Genomic DNA, 22,889 nt, shown 5'->3' with positions numbered 1-22,889 from the left:
AATTAAAATTGCATAAACCCAAAACTATTGAGGAGGCCAGACATGCAACCATAATTATCGAGCGAAAATATAAACTTCACAAACCACCGTATGTCAGTAACGATAGGACTAACAGCTATTTCAAGGGAAAGGCAGGTAAACCCTCGTCAGAAAATACTAGTAAGTACGTTCCACCACCATTACGAAGTGAAGGAAAACAACAATCTAATGTCGAAAGAAAAAAGGATGGCAAATGCTGGAAGTGCGGAGACAAGTATTATGCAGGACACAAATGCGCAACACAAAAATTGTACAACTATGAAGCTAAACAAGAAGAGGAATCCTCAGAAGACAACTCTGACGAAGAGGACAATGAAGAAAATGCAAACCCTAGTCTAGAATCAAAAGACGATATGCCACGAATTTCCATAGCAGCCATCACAGGGATAGCTCAACCACACACTGAAGGTTAATGGTTACATCAAGAAGCAAAGCGTTATTGTTATGGTGGACTCAAGAAGCATGCACAACTTTGTAGATGTCAATGTTGCAAAAGGTCTGAACATTTTTGCTTACCCAGTAGCACACTTAAAAGTTATGGTAGCAGATGGAAAGCATATAGATGGAGTTGGCAAGTGCCATGAAGTTAAGTTGCAATTAAGTGACTATGCAATGGAGTCCAGTTTTTATACGGTTCCCCTAGGAGGAGTAGATGTTGTTTTAGGTGTACAATGGTTAAGAACACTAGGCACTTATTCAGCAAATCACATAAAACAATTCATTAGATTCAAATGGGATGGACGGAAATATCAGTTGTTCGGGTTTCAGGCACCACCAACACAAGTCATCTCCGCTCAACAGATGAAGAAGCTTATTCGCAAGGGGGCACCAGCATTTGTTGCACAATGTCAGCACTTGGAATTATTATCGACAGAAGGGACTCATCAAACATTAGCGATTTCATCCTTGATCCAGAGATAAAAGAAAGTTTTCCAAGATCTACCAATGAAGTTACCTCCGGAAAGGCAAATTAAACACATTATTGAAGTTAAACCCAACTCAACTCCAATTAATGTTAAGCCATACCATTATCCCCATCACCACAAGATAGAAATAGAACGCTTAATTCAAGACCTGCTGAAGCATGGAATCATTACGAAGAGTAGAAGTCCATACGCTGCACCTGTAGTATTGGTCAGAAAGAAGGACAGATCTTTCTGATTATGTATAGATTACAGAGGCTTAAACAAAATCACTATTAAGCATAAGTTTCCGATTCTGTTCATTGATGAAATGTTAGATGAATTACACAACGCAGAATATTTTTCCAAGTTAGATCTAAGATTAGGTTACCACCAAATACGAGTAAGGTTAGAAGACATCGAAAAGACAACATTCAGGACTCATGAAGGGCATTACGAGTTCAAGGTCATGCCATTTGGATTAACAAATGCACTAGCCACCTTCCAAGCAACCATGAATGAGCTCTTTCACCCTTACCTTAGGAAGTTCGTATTAGTTTTATTCGATGATATTTTAGTCTACAGTAAGACGTGGAAAGAACATCTCAAACGTCTAGAAGAAGTGTTGTCTGTTTTGGAAAAGAACTAGTTTTACGCCAAGCTATCAAAATGTACGTTTGGGTAGAAAGAAGTTGAATACCTAGGTCATATTATATCAAGGGAAGGAGTCCAAGTGGATCCCATCAAAATCAAGGCAATCAAAGAATGGCCCAAACCTAAGAACATATCTAAGTTGAGGGGATTTTTCAGTTTAATAGGGTATTACAGAAGATTTATAAAAAACTACGCACATTTGACAACACCCCTGACGAATTTGTTAAAGAAAAATGCTTTTAAGTGGGATGACCAAGCAGACAAGTGTTTTGAGAAATTAAAGGAACTGATGTCAACCACACCAGTACTAGCAACTCTTGACTTGTCCAAACCATTCGTAGTCGAATGTGATGCTTCTAGGTTTGGAATAGGAGCTGTATTGATGCAGGACAACCACCCTATAGCATTTGAAAGTAGGAAACTTAATAAACAAGAAGGCTTAAAATCAACATACCAAAAGGAGATGCTCGCCATCATACACGCTCTGATGAAATGGCGTCAGTATTTGCTTGGAAGTAAATTCTCAATCCGAACTGACCACAACAGTCTTTAATTCTTACTTTAGCAAAAGTCATTATCAACAAAACAACATAAGTGGATGGAAAAGTTGTCAGCTTTCGATTTAGAAATATTACATAAGAAGGGAGAGGAGAATGTCGTAGCTAATACACTCTCACGTAAAGATGACGATCACACAACATGTGCCGCCATGATAGTCGTTCTGGAATGGTTGGACGAAATACCAACCCAATATGCCAAGGATAAATATTGTGACTCCATGATTAACAATATCAGTCAGTATACCAACTTCGAGTGGAAAAATGACATCTTATGGTACAAGAGGAGAATTTACCTAACACCCGCATCCAAATTTAAGGTGAAAATACTAAAGGAGTCTCACAATTCACCAGCAGCTGGACATGTCAGATTCTACAAGACTTACTACAACGTCCGACAGTCATTCTACTGGAAGGGTATGAACAAGGAAATTCAGAAATATGTTGCAGAATGTGATATTTGTCAAAGAAACAAGAGCGAAAATGTTCCAACTCCAGGATTGCTACATCCACTACACATTCCAAATCAGAAGTGGGAGGAGATTTCGATGGATTTTATTGAAGGACTACTTGCATCTGACGGAAAAAATAAAATGTTTGTAGTAGTTGACAGTTTCACTAAATATGCCCACTTTATGGCTATTAAAAAGACTGACACAACCAAACAAATCCCTGATGTGTTTTGTAAAAACATTTACAAACTACACGGGTTTCCTAAGGTCATAGTCAGCGATAGAGATGTAAGGTTTAAAGGGAAATTTTGGAAGGATTTCTGCCATCAAGCATGAATATCCCTTAATATGAGTTCGACCTATCACCCCCAAACAGATGGAAAAACCGAAATCGTTAATAAATGTTTGGAAACATATCTTCGTTGTTTTGTTACAGATAAACAAAACATATGGACACAGTGGCTACACCTGGCCGAATGGTGGTATAACACTGCATACCACACGTTAGCTAAGATGACACCCTTCCAAGCCTTACATGGTTACGAGCCATCTAGGTGGAAGGACTTTGCACTCCTTGATTCTAGGGTACCAACAGTTAAATACCACTTAGAGAAACTCAAAGAATCATCAACTTACTAAAAGAAAATCTAACCATGGTCTGTAATAGAATGAAACAAGAAGCCGACCAACACCGTTATGAAAGAGAGTTTGAGGTGGGAGATTGGGTCTTTGTTAGACTCCAACCTCATAAGCAACTATCACTAAAACAACAAGGGAAGAATAAATTGTCACCTAAATATTATGGACCGTACGAGATAATCAAAAAGATAAGTAGTGTAGCTTATGGGTTAAAGTTACCGGACAACTATCGAATCCATAATACCTTTCACGTATCAAGTCTCAAAAAAGTATTAGGGCAAAATCAAACAGCACAAACAGAAATACCAGAGACTGATGAAGAAGGAAGAATAGTCCTTGAACCTGAAGGTATACTCGCTACTCGAGAAAAGGTTTTACGATCTAAGACAATAAAGGAATACCTCATCAAATGGAAGAGGTTACCAGAGGAAGATTCATCTTGGGAATCAGAACGTTTCGTGCATCAACACCCAGCCCTATGTATGCTTTGAGGACAAAGCATCTTAAGGGGAAGGCAATGTTATGAACTTCAAATCATAACAATTAAATAAAATATTAAAATATTAAAGTAGTATTTAAATAAATAAATTATTAATTATAATCAATTAATTAGCAAATAATTAGTTAAATGAAGAGACACCAGTCCCGAAAGGGACATGTCTCTCTGATTACGCATGGCTAGTCAACTCCTATTTAAGGAGCACTGCCTTAGCCTTGTAAACATCATTCAATTTTTATCAATATATATATAAACATATTACATTCAGAATTACCTGGTGTTTTATTATCAGTTTACAACAAATTAGACATTTGTATTGCTAACACAGTGAGAGAGGGGCAGAGACAGTGAAGCTGGAGGAAGATTTCCAAATCTGGTGAGTGCATTGTAGAAAAAGGCCAAGATTTCTCCAGGAAGCTATGCAGAGGCAGCGCAAAAGCTTCAGTGAGTAATTCGATTTTGCTGGGGTGCAGCTGGTTTTCAGTTCCAAGGGACGAAAGTATTTCTTGAGGGCCGGAGGGTAAGTTTCCTAGTCAGTAGAAGGCAGGACGGCTTGGTCTTCAATTGTCCTGGGCTAACTGTGTAGTAGACTGTGCAGAGGTGACATAGTCGCTGCGCAGAGTGAGGAGGACAACTTGATTTTCAGTAAGTCGTCAAGAGCCGAGATTACTTGGAGTTAGGGTAAATTTCCTCAAGATATTTTTGCCAGTTTTTTCTCTGCATGATTGCTAGTATTTGGCATCTAGATTGTACTAAGATTATTTCACTGCTGCATAATAATAAAACCCTCAGCTGCTGCATCGGTTTTCCAAAGTTGGGTTTTTTCGGGGACTTTTATCCAAAAATAAGTGTGTTATTTTTGTGTGTGCTAGCATTTCTTCCAGCGTTTGTTCTTTCAAAGTTTTATTTGTGTAGATTGCAGTGTGATTTATTCAGTATTTGCCGTAGCAAACAACAAATAAATTGTTAAATAAAATTAACAATTAGGAGAATAATTTCTAGTTGCTGCAATAGGGTTCTGATATAGGAATTTTTACATGGTATCAGAGTGCAGTTGATCAGCTGGAGAGCTCAGAGGCAAAAAGAGAAGGAATTTCACTGCTCATTGTGGGCAATAGGCTGAAATTACCAAGGGCAGCATAGTCATTCTGCCGGGAGGTCGAGTTACTTGTGGAGGTTCAATTTTTTTTTATTGAGGGGCAAAAAAATTCGATCCTACTAGATCAAGTGATTCCAGAGTCAGAGGGAGTAGCTCAGATTTTTCGTTGGGCAGATCTCTAGTTGGACAATGTAGTTAGATCACTGGAGTTGAGCCAACTTTGGGGCGGAAGAGAGAAGAGCACACAGAGGGAAAATTTTCCTCAGGAACTTCTAGTCTCAAGAAGTGTGTTTTTCCTTGCAGATCGACAGTCGTTGTGAGCAGATCTTCTCACTCCAGAAGGGAGTGCGATTAGTAGAGCAGCAACTGAGTAGAAGGAAAGAAGAAGTTTTTGACATACCGTTGAGATGGCCACTGTTGGGCTTCATGATAAGGGCAGGTTGGATGGAGCTTCCAACTACATCATCTGGAAGGCAAGGATGTCCTTCGAATATGGCCTAAAAGCCTATATTGATGTGGTGGTAGCAGTTCCCATGTATGCAGATTAACTGAAAGAGTACAGAAAGGAGATGGCACAGGCGAATTAGTTGATCCTAGACAGAGTCCAAGATCATGTTGTCTCACATATAGCGGGCAAGGGAACAACCAAAGAGATGTGGGAGACCCTCTCCACGCTATACCAAGGTACTTCCGAGCAGTGGAAGATGTACTTAGAGGAGAAGCTGAGATGCATCAGGATGCAAAAGGGGGAAGGCATAGATCCCTTCCTCACCAAGATTCAGGAGGTCTGAGACTAATTGTTAGTTGTTGGGGCAACGCATCAACCCACGGAGCTAGTGCGATTGGCACTCAACAGTGTCTCAGAGGAGTGGCAAGCATTCGTCCAAAGTATCTTGAGCTAAGATACCTTGCCAAGATGGGACAGGATGTGGGCTGATTTCTAGCAGGGGGAGTTGAGACGAGCTCTATTGAAGAGCTCCATCAATGGTAGCAACAACGGATTGAAGCATGTGAAGGAGGAAGAGAATGTGGCCCTCGCATCCAAGGGTCCCAGTCAGGGATGGGGGGGTAGAGGAAGAAGAAGAAGGACATGTTGAAGGTCAAGTGCTTCAGATGTGGTAAGCTTGGTCACTACAGTACCCAGTGTCCTCTTAGGAAGAAGGACAAGGAGGAGAAGTAGGACCAACAAGTAGGTTCAACAGAGATCAATGGGCTGTCCTCTAGGCTGGAGTAAGACTTTGCTATGTTCGCCGATATACCTCCAATAGTGAGGTGGGATGACTTGGTGTTGTAGCCCCAGGGCAGTACAATTGGGTAGGATCTTTAAGGAGTCGCCCTCATGGATTGTTACTTTGCTATGGGGGCCCACAATATTCAGTAGTAGGATGGATCAGTGGCAGTTGATACAATTAGTACCAGAGTGACAGTTTCAGACTAGTAGCAGTCAGATGTTGAGGAGCGCAGAGCAATGTTGGCAACAGAGCAAGTGGCTTAGCAGCATAGTCAACAACAACGCAGATTCTTCAGTGACAGTGTAGATGCTAGTAGCAGTTAGAGACTTAGGAGACAGATGCATCATATTGAACACAGTTGATTCAGTATTTTGGATGCTTTTTAGTTGCAGATGTTGCAATTGCAGCACCAACAAATGAGAGGGAGTTGCAGTGCAGATGCAGTGTTGGCAGTAGTTCAGCAGGGTCAACAACAACACAGATGCAACTATATCAGAGTTGTGCAGTGGTTGGTGGGCAGTATGGCCAGACATCAACAACATGATAGAAGATGATGCAAAGACAGGGTGTTGCTACAGGGTGTGTAGTAGCACTAGAACACATTCCTCGCTAAGAGGGAGTGTTAGCTTTTGTAGCATCAGATGTGTTCTAGCCACGAAATTTTGTGGAGAGGCTAGAATACATAAGATCTCGAAAACCCAGAAATCGTTTCTGGGAATTCCGCCTAGAAATGACCTAATTAGATTATTAACTAGTTTTTAAATATTTCCCAAGTCTAAACTTAGGAAATATGGTTAATTAATCAGTGTTAATTAAGTCAAGGGGTGAAGCATCTAGAAACTCACACGGATCGATCAAGGATGATCCTAGCCATTGGTTAAGTTTTAATCTTGGCCGTTGGTGCTCCAACAAAGGATTATAAGAGGAGGTCGATGTGGTGATGGAGAATACACTTTAGTAGTTTGATTTCTTGGCAGGTCGATTTCCAGAGTAGCAGCAGTCAGTGACTGGAGAGAGAGTCAGAGATTGAAGCAGTGAGAGAGGGGCAGAGACAGTGAAGTCGGAGGAAGATTTCTAGATTCGGTGAGTGCATTTCAGATAAAGGCCAAGATTTCTCCAAGAAGGTGCATAGAGGCAGCGCAAAAGCTTCAGTGAGCAATTCGATTTTGTTGGGGTGAAGCTAGCTGCTAGTTTTCAGTTACAGAGGTCGGAAAGTATTTCTTGAGTGTCAGAGGGTCAGTTTCCCAATCAGCAGAAGGCAGGATGACTTGATCTTCAGTTGTTTTGGCTAAGTATGTAGCAGATTGCGCAAAGGTGATGTAGTAGCTGTGCAAAACAAGGAGGATGGCTTGATTTTCAGTAAGCAGTCAAGAGCCGAGATTGATTGGAGTGATGGTAAATTCCCTCAAGATATTTTTTCCAGTATTTTCTCTGCAAGATTGCCAGTATTTGGCATCCAGATTGTACTCAGATTATTTCACTGCTGCATAATAATAAGACTCTCAACTACTGCACCAATTTTCCCAAGTTAGGTTTTTCCGTGGCTTTTCTCCAAAAATAATTGTGTTATTTTTATGTGTGTGTGCTAGCATTTCTTCCAGCGTTTATTCTTTCGCATTTTTATTTGTGTAGATAGTAGTGTGATTTATTCAATATTTTCCATAGCAAACAACAAATAAATTGTTAAATAAAATTAACAATTAGGAGAATAATTACCAGCTACTGCAATAGGGTTTTGGTACCAAAATTTTCACAGGAAGGAGTCTATCCAAAATAGGCCAATATATGTCTCTCTGTTTGTGCCCTAGAAGAAGGCTAGAAAAACCTACCTCTATCTAAATTTTGCTTAGGGACCAAATGGCCTCAGTCCATCTTTTATAGGTTGAAAAAGTCAATGGCGAGGCTGAGATTATCTGAGATTAGGTCTCAATCCAAAGTGCCTCAGACCAAGATTATATGAGGTTAGGCCTTAGTCCGAAGTGCGTTTGAAACCCGAAATCCTCAGGGGCCGAATATGGTTGCAAGAGGCTGAAGTCCTATTGTCTTCGGAGCCAAGTTAGTGGATCAGATCAAGCCATTGTCTTCTAGTGGTCAGTGTTTTTATATTTTTGGAGTTGCACCAGATTGCGTTTAGGCAAGATCAACAAATTGCATTACAACTGCTTGGATCAGAGAAATCATTCGTACTTCTTGAAGGTGTTGCAATGGAACTTGAAGATTCTTTATTCCTTGACAAGGACTGGTAAAGTGGTCAACAGAAATGAAAGAAGGTTGCTACAGTCTAAGGTTTGATGCTTCCTTGAATCCTTAATATGCGAGGTATGCATCAAAGTCTTTCTTTGGATCACATATCAAATATCTTTGCAATTGAAGACCAAAGTTTAGAGTCTTATATCAAAGTATTTGAAGATTATTGAAGTAAAGTTTGATTTAAGTATGCCTTGAAGGACAAAGTTTAAAGTTCTTGCGAGATGTTTCATTAAATAAGACTATAGCTTGTTCCTTAGTCAGATTAAAGGACTGTGTCAAAAATTGTTTGGACTATTGCCTTACAAAAGATATGAAGGGAACCTTGAAAGGACAATTGTCAATGGTACTCATGCAAAATGTTGCTAGATACTGATCTCAATAAGCCTTGAAATTTGGATTATAATGACAACTAAGGGAAATGGATCAAATAGGCTATGTTAATTTATTTTGGGGGCTAGATTGTTCTCTACTGTAGATAATTGCAATTTTAAACTTTTTCAACATTTTTCATATTACATTCACCCCATAACATCATATCATCATTAACAATTATGTACAGAGAACAATAACATCAACAATGCAACAAAAATAGTAAGTAACAATAGAACAAAGAAAACACAATAGAGACACTAGGATTTAGGTTAGAGACCAAAGCGAAACCCCACAAGGGAGAAAACTAAACCAAATTCTTCTTCATAGATATTCTTAAAATGTTCAGCTAAGATACAATGTACAAATATCATGAGACATAAGTCTTTCATCATCAATCACATTGGGCCACCTACATCCAATCCTGGATCATACTAGATCCTATTATGCCCATAATTCATAAAATTGACAATATTAATGATATTAAAGTTCTGTGAATAGTTTATGAAACCTTCAATTAGGAATTTAACAAGGTATAACCAATATTACCTTAAAAATATATTTCTTTATACAAAATTTATCAAATTTATATTGAGTACCAACTTGGAGTTCTATGGTTGAAGATGTCTTTGCTCTGCCGCAATTCCTGCTCCCGCTGCATTGCCAAAATGACCAAAACCTCCCTGCCAAACTGAGCACAACTTCAATTCCCAGCTCCAAAGTACTTCAAATTCGAGGTACTCTGGCCCCTATGCCCAAAACTTCAAGAACAATTGAGTTCATAATTCCTTCTATTAGTAACATTGTGATGAGAATTTTGTATTGTCCCTCCTTCAATTTCCCCCAAAATCCTCTCCCCCTTCAAAGGTCAAGAATGTCCCCTTATATTCCCAAAGTTGCTACCTTTCCCAACAACCTCTCCACCGCCCTGTCATTAACTTTTCCCAAAATTCTTAAGCGGTGAACGCCTTCTGACACGATAGATTCATGGTCAGAGGTTGTCGCCTTCATTTAACATCAGGTCTTCTGTGAGTAATTTGTATTCCTTGACTAACATCTGTATCTCTCCACAAGAATAGAGCACGACGCTGGGGAGACTATGATTTATAGACACCTTCATCATTGTCTCTGAAGGCACATACCCCATCTGGATGTTCACAAGGTATGTCCTTCTAGGACCATTCCCATCTTGGATTAACACATCCTCATGGAATTTCCTCTTTGACTACATCTTCATCAACCACGTCCACAAGTTAGTAACTTACAACATATTGAGTCTCATGATTCATCAATCTTAAAGTTTCAAGCTTTCAAAATTCAATATATAACATTTATCATCATTGATCACCAAAGTTGTACTTGTAAGCTAAGTGTAACCATTACAACAAAGAATATCTAACATGAAATGAAATTAAACAACTTTCAACTTTCACAAAGCATCATATTCATAATTCATTACCAATGAGTTATAATTACCAACTTCAAACTTCAAACTTAAATTGTCATATATTGTTTACAAAAAATATCATAATAAATATGAAAGAGTCAACAATTATAAAAATTACTAGAAACTAGAAAAGACAAGTAAATCTATTATCTATTTCTAATGCTTGGGCCTCTTGCTGCCACGAGAAATGTCTAATTTTTTAGTCTTGTTGGAAAATTAGGATCTTTGTCATTAATATCACCCTCTAAGAAAAACATAGCATGTCAAGTCAAGATTTTGTTTGAGTGATGGGTACATTTTTAGTAGGTTCATGATAGAGGACTTCAACAACCAATGTCACTAACATCAAGGTACATAGAGGGATTGGTGCTCTTGATTAAATATGAGTTCCATACTGGTATGAACATGAATTATGTAAAAATAGATAATAAATAAAATTCATAATAAATAATAAGTAAATTAACTAATGGTTAGTTAGGTAATAATGAAAAGGCACGTCTTAGAGACATGCCTGCTCGTGAAAGGGTACTTACCTGGCTATATATACAGGATCTTCATTTTCACTTGTAATAAACCTACATCAATTCTTTAATACAATATACATTTTACAATTACTGTCCTATGATGGATGCCTTTGTCTACGAAGTATTTTAAATATTTTCGCTGTGTATACGACTTTTGGTCGTTACATTGGTATTCAAAACCATGTTTGGCTGATCATTAGGCCTTTGGCCATCAACCTATCGTCAAGCTTGTTGTCGTCATGATTTAGGCGTTTCTCCAGTCTTGGAGATTCTCCATTCCACTGAATTCCCCGTCAGGCCTTTGGCTATTAAAAAAAAATTATTAAAAGAAAATAAATTATAAAAAAAGGAAAAAATATTAAATACAAAAAAAGAAAAAAAAGGTAGATATAAAATATTATATATATATATATATATATATATATATATATATAGATATAATAAATAATAATAAAAGAAAAAAATGGTTATATAAAAGAAAATAATATCTATTTAAAAAAAATATTGAAAAAGACCATATATATATATATATATATATAGATAGATAGATAACAAATAAAAATAAAATAAAATAAAACAAAGCAATTATATATATATGAAAAAGAAAATACCCGTCGTTTTCCGCCCAAGCCATTGGCCATTGACTGAATAGCCAACTTAGTTGCCTTTTTATAAACCTTCGATTGTCCTGTTGACCGCTACCCCGACTTACTACTCCAACAGATGTTGCCATTGTGTGGCCATTGCCACCATATGGGCTGTTGACCGGTCGCCATTAGACCACAATCATACGTAGCAAGCCACCATAACTGCTAGCTGCAGAGCTCGACGTGTGCCTCTTGCCTTGTATTGGAAAGTTTTCGTTGCTGAAGCCCACACTTGGCCTGTCACCCCCTGCATTCTGTTGAACGTTGCCACCTTCGTGCTGTCCGGAACTGGAACCGGTGCCGCAATTCTCTACCACCCTTCCTCTACAAAAAATCGTAGTCCCACACCCATCTACACCATTGATCCACCTTAACGTTTTTTTCAATAGCAAAACAACCGGTTGAATTGACGCTTGTTTATTCACACCAAGCTACGCCTCCTCGCCCTCCATTCACCTGTCCTCCTTGTAACTGTTTTGCATCTTGCCCCAGCTTGGCATTATGATATTGTTAATTTAAAAAAAATTGTGTTACTCCAAATTACACGTCATGACTTGAAAAAGAAAAAATCTTACAAGGCCATTAGTCGTGATAGTTGAATGGTCAAATACATACCTTTAGTAATAACACACAGTAAAAAGCAAAAAGCGTGTTTTTATATTCTGTAATATATTTATTGCAAAGATCAAAGGGAAATAATAAAAAAATGGAATTTTGAAGCCAAAAGTTGCTCTAAATTATTTATATGTATAAATGGTTTAGTAAATTATAAGGTTACTGAATATATATATATATATATATATATATATAAAAAAAATAAATAAAAGAAAAAATTATTATACATATATAAAAAAAATGGGTTGCTCGAAGTTATCCAATAGTTGAAGGGTGAAGGGTAGGGTGAATTTGAAGAAACTTCATCTCGACAAGCAAAATGGATTCTAATTTGGAAATGAAGGAAGGACGATTTTCCTATAAAGGATTTTCAGTTACAAATCACAAAGTAATTACATTAAAAGGAAGTATCCAAGGAAGAGAAATTAATATCGCTATCAACACAAGCAACGATAAAAATTACATCAATGTTAACTTGGCAAATCAGCTATTAATTCTAGAGCCAAGCATTGGTGTAAGGAAAAATATGTTTGACCAGAAAGAGTATAACATTAGTGATTTACAAGTGACAGTGGCTCATTATGAGTACATATCTCAATTTCATGTTGTAAAGATGGATATTGACATCATACTCGGTCAACCTTGGTTTAAGAATTTGGGTACATTCATGTTAAACATAGAGAAACAAGTTTTGACATTTCCTTATAAGGGGAAGATGGTCACATTTCGAGACATAACAAGTAAATCAAAATCAATAACATCTTCAGTAGAAGACTTCAAGGATGTCTCAGACTTGATGTTTCAAGATAACAAAAAAAAGAAGCAAAAAGAGCTTGAAGAAGCCATCTGCAGTAAAGACAAAGAAATTTCACGCCTCAGAGATCACAATGAAAAACTACTCGAACAAGTCAAGAAAGCCAAAGCCACAAAGAAGGAACTCAAGAAGCGTTTATTAGAACAAGAAGAAGAAAATTTACATTTTAAGAGCCTTAATCAGACATTATTAGAACAAATCAAAAGTTTAAAAGATGATGAAGCTACTAAGAATAAAGTCAGCAATTGAGAAAAGGATGAACTTGTACATTTAAGGAATCGTAACCAAACCCTACTTACACAAATAAAAAAAATAAAAATGACAAGAAATCGCTAAATGACAATCTAGAGCAACTTCAAGGTGAAGTATTGAAGTCGTCAGTCATTTCAGTCCAAGTTGAAGATAAGGGAATAAATACTGATCCAATCCATATCACAAGTAAGGAAGAAGAGGAATCTAGAGAAGTTAAAACATATGCAGAAGTTGCAATCCAAACAATGGACATTCCAAATGATGATTCAGTTGCCAACTTAACAACAACAACGCCTGAAGAAAATCAAGAATCAACCACTAATATGATAGAGGAAAGCCAAACCAAAGGAGCTATGTATCGACATCCCAATCACAAGCGTTGACTTTCCAATCAAGCTACGTACCAATATCACTGAGAAAATAAACGACAAAATTATGTTCCCAAAGATACTGAAGTTTGCAGAATGCAATCCTATGATAACTATTCATCACAAAATTTGATTCCATAGAAGATCAATCTAGGATGGTCTAATCCTTTCTCAGTGTGACAGTTTTGTTTGTCACTTAGAGGATCATATCAACTTGTACCAATGAAAATGACAATGCCGAGACGAGAATATATTCGAAATAGAAAAGGAAATCAAGTCTTTCATCAGTAAGCTTTGAGGACAACTTTTTGAAGGAGAAGGCAATGCTATGAACATAAATTATGTAAAAATAGATAATAAATAAAAACCATAATAATATAAATATAATAATAAATAATAAGTAAATTAACTAATGGTTAGTTAGTTAATAATGAAAAGGCATATCTTAGAGTCATACCTATTCGTGAAAGGGTACTTACTTGGCTATATATACAGGACCCTCATTCTCATTTGTAATCATCCTACATCAATTTTTTAATACAATATACATTTTAAAATTACTGTCCTATGATGGATGTCCTTGTCTACGAAGTATTTTAAATATTTCTGCTGCGTATATGACTTTTGGTCGTTACACATACCCTAATACATGACAAAATCCAATGGAAACATTGCAGCCCCCCACCCCCCCCCCCAATCTTGAAATCTTGAAAAACTGATAAGTCTGCTGGATTTTGAATGAGATCCAAAATTCTATTTTCTCCATATGAAATCCAATAAGGTCGGAACCACTCTCAAACATCCCGAGTCATTTCATGGTAATGTTAAAAAATTTAAGTAAAAGGATGAAAATGAAGATTAAGTGACATTCTCCTTAGTCTTCATTTTCATCCTTTTACTTTAAAAATTTAACATTACCATGAACCGCATATCAATACTAGGGCCATAGGCTTGATCATTATGCTGCCCCACTCAAAATTATTTGTTTCTTTGAAAAAAAAATGCATTTGGAATGTTATTGCAAAAGAAATTGCAAAAAGGGCTAGGGAGCAAAATTTTCGCTCCCAGGGTCGCTCCCGAAATCCGCACCTTGCGGGAGCAATTTCGGGAGCGCGCTCCTGGAGCAAGTTCGAGGGGGGTGGGGGATCCGCTCCCCCGCAACCCTGTGTTGGATAACCTATTTCATTCCATAAGCTAATGGTCCACTTTCTATTATATGGCTTTAAAATATGTATGTTTGTTTGTAATTGCTACAATGTAGATGGTTGATGCTTGGATGATTAATCATTGATGTACTTGGATGCCATTTATATCTTCATAATAATGTAGTATTCATCTACAAAGTAGCACAAATATGCATGTTTTCATAATTTCTGCAACTAATTTGGAATTATATATATATATATATATATATATATATATATATATAGAGGATGCTCGACTCCTGATTTTTCTTTTTTTCTTTTTGGAAATGATGCTTTTGGCACTCCCCTTTTTTATACCTGCTCCACTATATGCTCTGACAACCTTGGTCCGGACTGCAATATGTTCCTCTAAATGAGCAATCTTCCTGAAAATGTTTTTGACCGAGTATTTCCTGTTTCTGTCTGACTTTTCCACCCTTACCCTTTATCTGCAAATATTTATTTCTATAAAGTTATATGATTTGCTTCGCTTCTACTACAATAAATTTAAAGCCTGGACTCTGAAGATATTGTCTTAAATGAGCAATATTCCTGAAAATGTTTTGGAACGAGTATTTCCTGTTTCTGTTTGTACCATGTCATTATGTACTCTTAAAATAAGGTTTTTTGCGTCTTTTCTTTCCTGACCCTCTATGTGCAAGTATATATAGTTATATGATTTTCTTAGCTTCTCTCACCATAATTTTAAGATTTTAAGATCTGCTGCTTTTGTCTTGCTTCATAGCAGATGTTATGTTAATAGCAGATACATCGTATCATATCATTTGTAAGAGAAGTTGAGATTTATGCCCAGTTCAGGGACATCCCCAATTTTATGCTTACCCTGTTGAATTTATGGAATAAAAACATGCATTTCTAGAGTTATATGCTAAGCCTACTATCATCTATGCCTAGTTATATGCTGTAGCATTAAAATGGACCTAAAACAGTAGCGTAAAGTTGACAAAACTTGCAATTTTTCATCTGCACTTAAGCTCCTAGAATATAGCATATATGTCAACCTAAATTATATTATTTGTTTCTTGATGGAGGGCAGAATCCAAGTGAGCGTTCCAGTGCTTCTGATTTAACATCAACAAATTGTCAATTATTTGGAACTGTGGACCTGATTTTGGCTGTGGAACAACAAGATGAAGCTTGTAATCTCAGTTTAGGCGATTTATCTGACGCCCAGCGTATCTCTTCTCACCATATATGTCATTGCAGGCAAGAATTGTGTCGTTTGGAACTTTTAAAATGTTATGTTAGAAAATACTTTTCGGTATTTGCATCTAATAGCGGTCTTTGAACTCCTACTATGCAGTGTGATAAATGATTGTCCTATTTGGTGGATAATGGAAGGTCCTAAAACTGTCATTCATGACTTTTCTTCGCCTTCATTCTGTGAGATAAAATTTTATCTGACCATCAAGAATTGTTCAAATATGAGTGTCTCAGTCAGTGTGGAAACTTCTGACAATGAGTCAGTAGTAGATCAGACAAGTGACACAGCTCAAGCTTCAGCTACACGAAATCAAGTTGGTTGGTATGACATATCTTTAGAAACGGATGAGATGGGCAAAGTTAAAGCAGATCCAGGACAAGGAGCTTCTTCTATCATACCATCAAACGAGTTTTCTGAGCTCCAGACTGCTGTTCCTTGCTTACCATTCATGTGGTTTGCATTAAGTTCTACAAACATCAAACAACTAGGACCACAGTCTTCAGTTACTCTGCCCCTATCTCTATCTGTTTTTGCTCCAGGAGTTTATGATCTGTCAAATTACAAGCTATTATGGACATTACATCAAGACAAAATTGATCCACATATGAAACTTGATGTCAGATCTATGGCTTCTACAGATGAGCATAATAGGTTAGACATTTCTTCATTAAATATACAAAATGAGACTAGTACCTTTTCAGGTTATGTCACAGGAGGAACATATTCCGGCATAGTCTTGGGGCATCCCTTTATTTTAACTGTACTACAGTCAACCTGTTCCAAGTAACAAAATTTTGTAAGCTAAATCTTGTTTAATTCGTGCAATGGAAAGAGAAGTTTAAATCATGCAATTGGACCTGACTGCTCTGGACTTTTAGTCTCTGTAATCTATGCCTGTATTTCAGAATATTTAATTCTCTAATTTATTTCCATCTGCACAAGTTCAATTAGAGCTGAATTCTGTGTGGAATTTGTATATTTAATAATTTGAAACTTCATAAGCATTCGGAATGATCTTACTAGGAAAAATTATTTCAATAAATGATCGGTTTCATGCAGTAAGGTTTTGGAGCATGTTGGCTTATGGATCTAATATTTCGTTAGGTCGACGATATCTCTGAAGAAAGCCAGCCTTTTTAGTTTGTTGCGTAAAGTGGCAACAAGTTTGATGGGTATAATTGGAGCTTTTTTAGTTTGTTCGCTTAAGGGCAACAAGCTTGCATGATATTCTGGATTGGAATTTGGAAGGTGAAAAATGAGTAGTAGCATGTATAGATTCTAGTTTATAATATTGCAGGACTCATGCTTATTGATTTTTCTACTTAACGATGTTATAAAATGAAAATTATGCCTTCTCAAGGAGAAAAACAGTAAGATCTAGGTCCATTCGTCAGCTACTTGGTGTTAGAATGCAAGATAAAACCAATAATTTGGGCTACATCTTTCTGATATTGTTATTGTGGACAAGTTGACCAAGAAGAAACCACCATACTAATGAAGCACAAAAATCCATCGATTTTCATTTTTGTCACGAGTCCAAAGATCAACTACACTCAAATGCTGTTAATTTATATCGCTTTTGACTAGATGCAAGCAGCAAGAACCTCATTATGGCAATTGCCTATCTCTGGTGATAACGAAGGATTATAGAGCCTTCAAAGATTACTACTCTGTTTTGTAATTTACTCATAGGCCACCTTTAATGAAATGCGAAAAGAAGAATTTGATCAAGGCAACCTGTTACTAGCGTTGTTTGATGATGCCATGTAACATAAACTTATCCAAGTATCACGACAATTCTCTTTAAATGATATTATCATGATACTTTAAAAATATTACTTTTTTTTCTGGAATATGGCACAAGTTGATCAAATTTATCACCCTGTTGATGCTTATAAGTTGAATTTTGGTCTTTTTACTCTCATTTTGCAAAAGAGAGATATGGGATCAAGCATTAAGAAGCTTGTCACTGTTTTCCATCGAGCAAACAGGGGCAAAGCCAGTGTTTTTATTGCCATTAACCAAGCTATTATGGGGTGTGGATTGACTGCGATCTTTCATATCTGTATTCCCATGTATGTATAAATATTTATGCTTGCATTTTCTTTGTTTTTCAACATAAAGTATAAGGTTTACAATGCCCATGGAGTAAACAAAAACACATAGGTGGAATATGGACAAGAGTAAAACAATATATGTGCATTTTTCTTGGGATTGAAGAAAAATAGTGAATATTATAGTATATTCAATTTTCTTGTGATCAAAGGTAGTAATGACGCTTGTTGCTATTTCAAGATCTTCATTTGTTACCAATGTGAAAATTCTCTATACAATCTGCAACATTAACATGAATAATGCACCAAAAAGTAATTAGCCATGCCATGTGTGTGTAGGGGTGGGTGTAATTTGTGCCAGTCTATTATCAATATAGCGCTTTTAATCTTCAAAGATGTTGCCTGTTTTCAATAAAAGTTACCTGCATTGCATTGATAGTCATTGCCAATCAAACAAGAAGATTAACAACTAATGTAATGAAAAATGCTTATAATATATAATGTATTTGATACATTGATAATTAGAAAATTGCAAATCGTGTAGTTGAAATAAATAATTTTTGACCGTATGTTTTGCTAACCTATACCTTCACACCCTATTTTGCGTGAGCTAAGTTTACTTGTGCAAGGTGGTTATTCCTCATTGGACTATTGTCAACTCTTGGCTTGAAGGTTGTTTATAGGATGACTTTACTTAATGGGGTGTTGAAGTTTGTGGTAGCTTCAAAAGGTTTTTTTGCATAGGTTGGTGTCTTAGCATGTTGAAGATGATTTATTGCTTTTTTAGTTGCTTGCTTGGTGAAGTGATTTATATATTCTTTCTTAAGTCCAACTTAGGAAAAATACAATAATTACAGTCATTTATTAGGAGATTTAACATGGTATCGAAACTTTCTACATAACTCTATAAGAGAGATCTGAAATCACTAAGGTTTGTAACAACGAATCTCTTTTTTAGAGCAGCGGAATTATTTTTTAATTTTGTAAATGGGTTTTGTAGCCATGTTTGATTTTTTGAAGATGGCATCAGTGAGTAGGTTGTGATATGAAGAAAGGTTGAATGGGGGTGAAAATTTCATTCCCTAGGAGCGAATTACCATTATTTTGAAAATGAATGGTTTGTGGGATCTTTTGAACAGAGACATTCAGGTTCCTTCAAATCCAAACCTTGCAGCAGAGCATAATCTCAAAGATATGTAAACAAGGTGTATAAATTTGAATGGTGTGAGGAATCACATAATTCCTCACATATCAGGGAAATATCCCAGATGCTAGACGTGGGTAGCTCTGACCAGTGTTTATTAGAGCACAAATGAGAACAAGATAATGGTGTTGTGGGAGAAATTAAACAACATCAGAATGAGTAGATATGAGGCCATAACATCTTACCAATGTTCCACCAAGACTCCGGTGCGGGGAGACGCGGGTGCGGGGAGATGCATAGGGGGGACGTGTGGGAGTACCCTCAAATTTTAGGGAAATTTCGGGGGTGCGGGGAGTCGTCGAGGTATATATATTATAATTCAAGTTCATATTCATTGTTCACTGTTAAATAATGAAAGCATAAGAATATTAAGTAGACAATTGAAATTTGAATCATTGATCCATCCTCATCATTCATTTTGATACATACATCATTCATATGACATACTCAAGTGACAAGTCTCATTATTGAATTAATTATTATTCATACATACCATGAGATTCGAAAAACAAAAATAAAAATCAATAATAAAATATTTAAATAATGCTCATGTTGTAATCAAAGATTTTACACTCGCAGTCTTGCAGCCTGTTGTGTCACTGTTTTAATTTATTTTGCAATTTTTTTTTAAAAATTTACAATGCAAATATGGTAGAATTAAATTTAAATTATTAAAATTTAAAAACAAAAACATAAGCAAAAAATAAAAATTAAATTCAAGTGACTGTGTTTTGAAGCATTTTGAAGTTTTCATTAAAATTTATATTTAAAATTTATTAAAATTTAAAACATTATAATTATAGTTTAAACAAATGATATCAAATTTTAAAAAAAAAATTAAAAATTTTAAAAATTACAGCAGGGCCGCAGGTTGTATGTTCACTGTTACAACATATTTTTTTTAAACTACAACATTAAAACAGTTCAGATTTCAAGCTTTAATGTCTACCTGGAGGTGGAGCCACACAGCGTCAGGGACAGAGGGTTGACGGCAAAGGACTCAGGAGGTCCGAGGATGCTGGGCTGCAGCTGAAACTTGAAAGTCGTGGTCAAAATTTTAAACAACAGCAGCTGGAGCAACTGCCAACAAGAAGCCTGCAAGGGGACGCAACACGCTGTCTCAGCTCAGCGTCTCTCAACGGCAATGACTCGGCTCACCGTCCCTCCGCTTAGACTTTTAAGTTTTAGTTATTTAGTTAAAAAAAAAATAATGGTTTTGATTTTTGAATTTTTGATTTTTAATTTTTAATTTTTAAGTCTTATTAGACAAATTTAAAGGGGGATGCCCAGGCGCACCCTTTTTGGGGAATCTAGACTCCCACACTGAAGGGGGACGCCTAGAAGCACCATTTTTGGGGACTCTTGGGGAGTCTAGACTCCCACACTGGGGAAACGCACCCCCTTGCGTCTCCCCAAGACTCCCCAAAAAGGGTGCGTGGGGAAACGCACCCCCAAGAGACTCCCCGTCCCGGGTGCGTGGGGTGCTCGCACCCGACCCTGGGGGACGCGTCCTCGTGGAACACTGCATCTTACCTCACGGGGATCTAGTAGGCTCGTTATGAGCTTGTAGCTGTTGCGGAAATTGTGATTAATTCAAGCTGGTAAAAGTTTCTCTAAAGGGTTGCATTAAGCACTTGACCACCTTTGTGGATGGGATCCTTGCTAGGAAAAAACTTCCTGATTGGGGTTGGTTGTGGGATGACTTCATCCAGAAGGAGATTTGGGAAAACTCACTAATAGGAGGAGAACGAAAGGGTATTGAGGAGAAAAATGAACTTGTTCTTACTACACCAGTGAAAAAGGGAAAAAGGAAGGCCAAGTAGAGGTAGAGTGGAGGAGGACCTTCACAGAACAAAAGGGAGAAGGACATGAGCAATGTCAAGTGCTTTGCATGTCACAAGTTCAGACATTTTACTAGTCGGTGTCTAAACAAGAAGAAGGGCAAGGGAAAGACAACTATGGCAACCATTGCACAATGGATGAGATGGCTGAAAAGTTTGAGAACAACTTTGCCATGTTGTCATGCCTTTCTGAAATCGTCACGAGAGGTATCTGGTTTGTGGAAAGTGGAGCATCTCGCCACATGACGAGATCTCGAGATGTCCTCACCAACATGACCATGGGGCCTAGGATATACATGTGGAGCTTGGTGATAAGGCAAAGTATACAGTAGAATGCATTGGTAGTGTTGAGTTTTAGATGGACTCAAGTGGTATCATGGAAGAAGAATTTCCTTTCAATTTCGGCCATAGAAGATAAGGGACTAAAAATTAGCTTCACTGGAGGTGAAGTGGTTGTTGGGATAAAAGGAACCGATCCCGGCAAGAAGCGGGTAATTGGAAGAAGGGAGAAGGATCTCTATATGTCGAGAGGACAACCGATGAAGGCTTTTGTGCATGAGAGTGGCAACCAGAGTGATATATGGCATATGAGGATGGAACACTTGCATTACAGAGCTCTCCCTATGTTGCAGAGAATGGTTACAGGTTTTCCAGAGATCAAGGTGGAGCATGATAGAGTGTGTAAAAGGTGTGCGCTTAGTAAGTAGGCCAAGGTTGTGTATCCTCACAACAAGACTAGGTTTAAGGGAGTGTTATAGTTGGTGCACTCAAATATTTGCAGTCCTATGTTTGTGACCTTGATTGCAGGGTCTTTGTACTTTGCAACATTCATAGATGGTTCTTACGGAAAAAGTTGGATCTACTTCTTGAAGACCATGGATGAAGTGGTTGTTGGTGTTGGTTGTGGGATGACTTCATCCAGAAGGAGATTTGGGAAAACTCACTAATAGGAGGACAACAAAAGGGTACTGAGGAGAAAGATGAACTTGTTCTTACTACACCAGTGAAAAGGGGCAAAAGGAAGCCCAAGAAGAAGTAGAGTGGAGGAGGACCTTCACAGAACAAAAGGGAGAAGAACATGAACAATGTCAAGTGCTTTGCATGTCATAAGTTCAGGCATTTTACCAGTCAGTGTCTAAACAAGAAGGGCAAGGGAAAGACAACTATGGCAACCATTGCACAATGGATGAGATGGCTGAAAAGTTTGAGAACAACTTTGCCTTCTTGTAATGCCTTTTAGAAATCATCACAAGAAGTATCTGGGTTGTGGAAAGTGGAGCATCTCGTCACATGCCAAGATCTCGAGACATCATCACCAACATGACCATGGGGCATAGGGATATACATGTAGAGCTTGGTGATAAGGCCAAGTATGCAGTAGAAGGCATTGGTAGTATTGAATTTCAGATGGACTCAAGTGGTATCATGGAAGAAGAATTTCCTTTCAATTTGGGCCATAGAAGACAAGGGACTAAAAATTAGCTTCACTGGAGGTGAAGTGGTTGTTGGGATGAAAGAAACTGATCCCAACAAGAATCGGGTAATTGGAAGAAGGGAGAAGGATCTCTATATGTTGAGAGGACAAACGGTGAAGGCTTTCATGCATGAGAGTGACAACCAGAGTGAGATATGGCATATGAGAATGGAACACTTGCATTACAGAGCTCTCTCTATGTTGCAGAGAATGGTTACAAGTTTTCAAGAGATCAAGGTGGAGCAGGATAGAGTGTGTAAAGGGTGTGCACTTAGAATTGTTTTAAAAAACCGCAGAGTTGGAGTCGACTCGGCTGAGTCAAACCGAGCCAATGCCTGGCCGGGTTGACTCGGTGACTAAAACAGAATGGTTGACTAGGTTGTTACCTAGCCAGCCATTGACTCGGTCGACTCGGTAACAACTCGGCCGACTTGGTAATGACTCAGTCGGCTCGGTAACAACTCGGCCGACTGGGCTCTTTAACAAAATCCTGAAGCACATTTGTCAAAATTTGTTCCGCCTCCTACATATCAATGGTTGGGTTGTTG

The 22,889-nt window shown here is 37.5% G+C and overlaps 1 protein-coding gene across 2 annotated transcripts in view; it reads left to right on the top strand.

Moving 5' to 3' along the window:
- LOC149191950 (Tetratricopeptide repeat (TPR)-like superfamily protein) overlaps positions 1-17,094 on the top strand; it is a 392,644-nt gene extending 375,550 nt beyond the window's left edge. For both annotated transcript variants that reach the window (XM_089404439.1, XM_089404438.1), the window contains exons 28-29: positions 15,601-15,770; positions 15,868-17,094. In XM_089404439.1, the coding sequence (XP_089260565.1) occupies positions 15,601-15,770; positions 15,868-16,555 (858 nt within the window). In that variant the 3' untranslated portion in view covers positions 16,556-17,094. The remainder of the gene's footprint in view (positions 1-15,600; positions 15,771-15,867) is intronic.
- The last annotated feature ends 5,795 nt before the right edge of the window (positions 17,095-22,889 follow it).

Source organism: Pinus tabuliformis, chromosome 2_2, assembly GCF_031772625.1.
Source record: "Pinus tabuliformis cultivar Carrire ecotype Pingquan chromosome 2_2, CPIR1, whole genome shotgun sequence".
NCBI classification, from domain to species: Eukaryota; Viridiplantae; Streptophyta; class Pinopsida; order Pinales; family Pinaceae; genus Pinus; species Pinus tabuliformis.
Note: the sequence above shows the minus strand (reverse complement) of the source record. Positions and strands in the feature narration are given on the sequence as shown.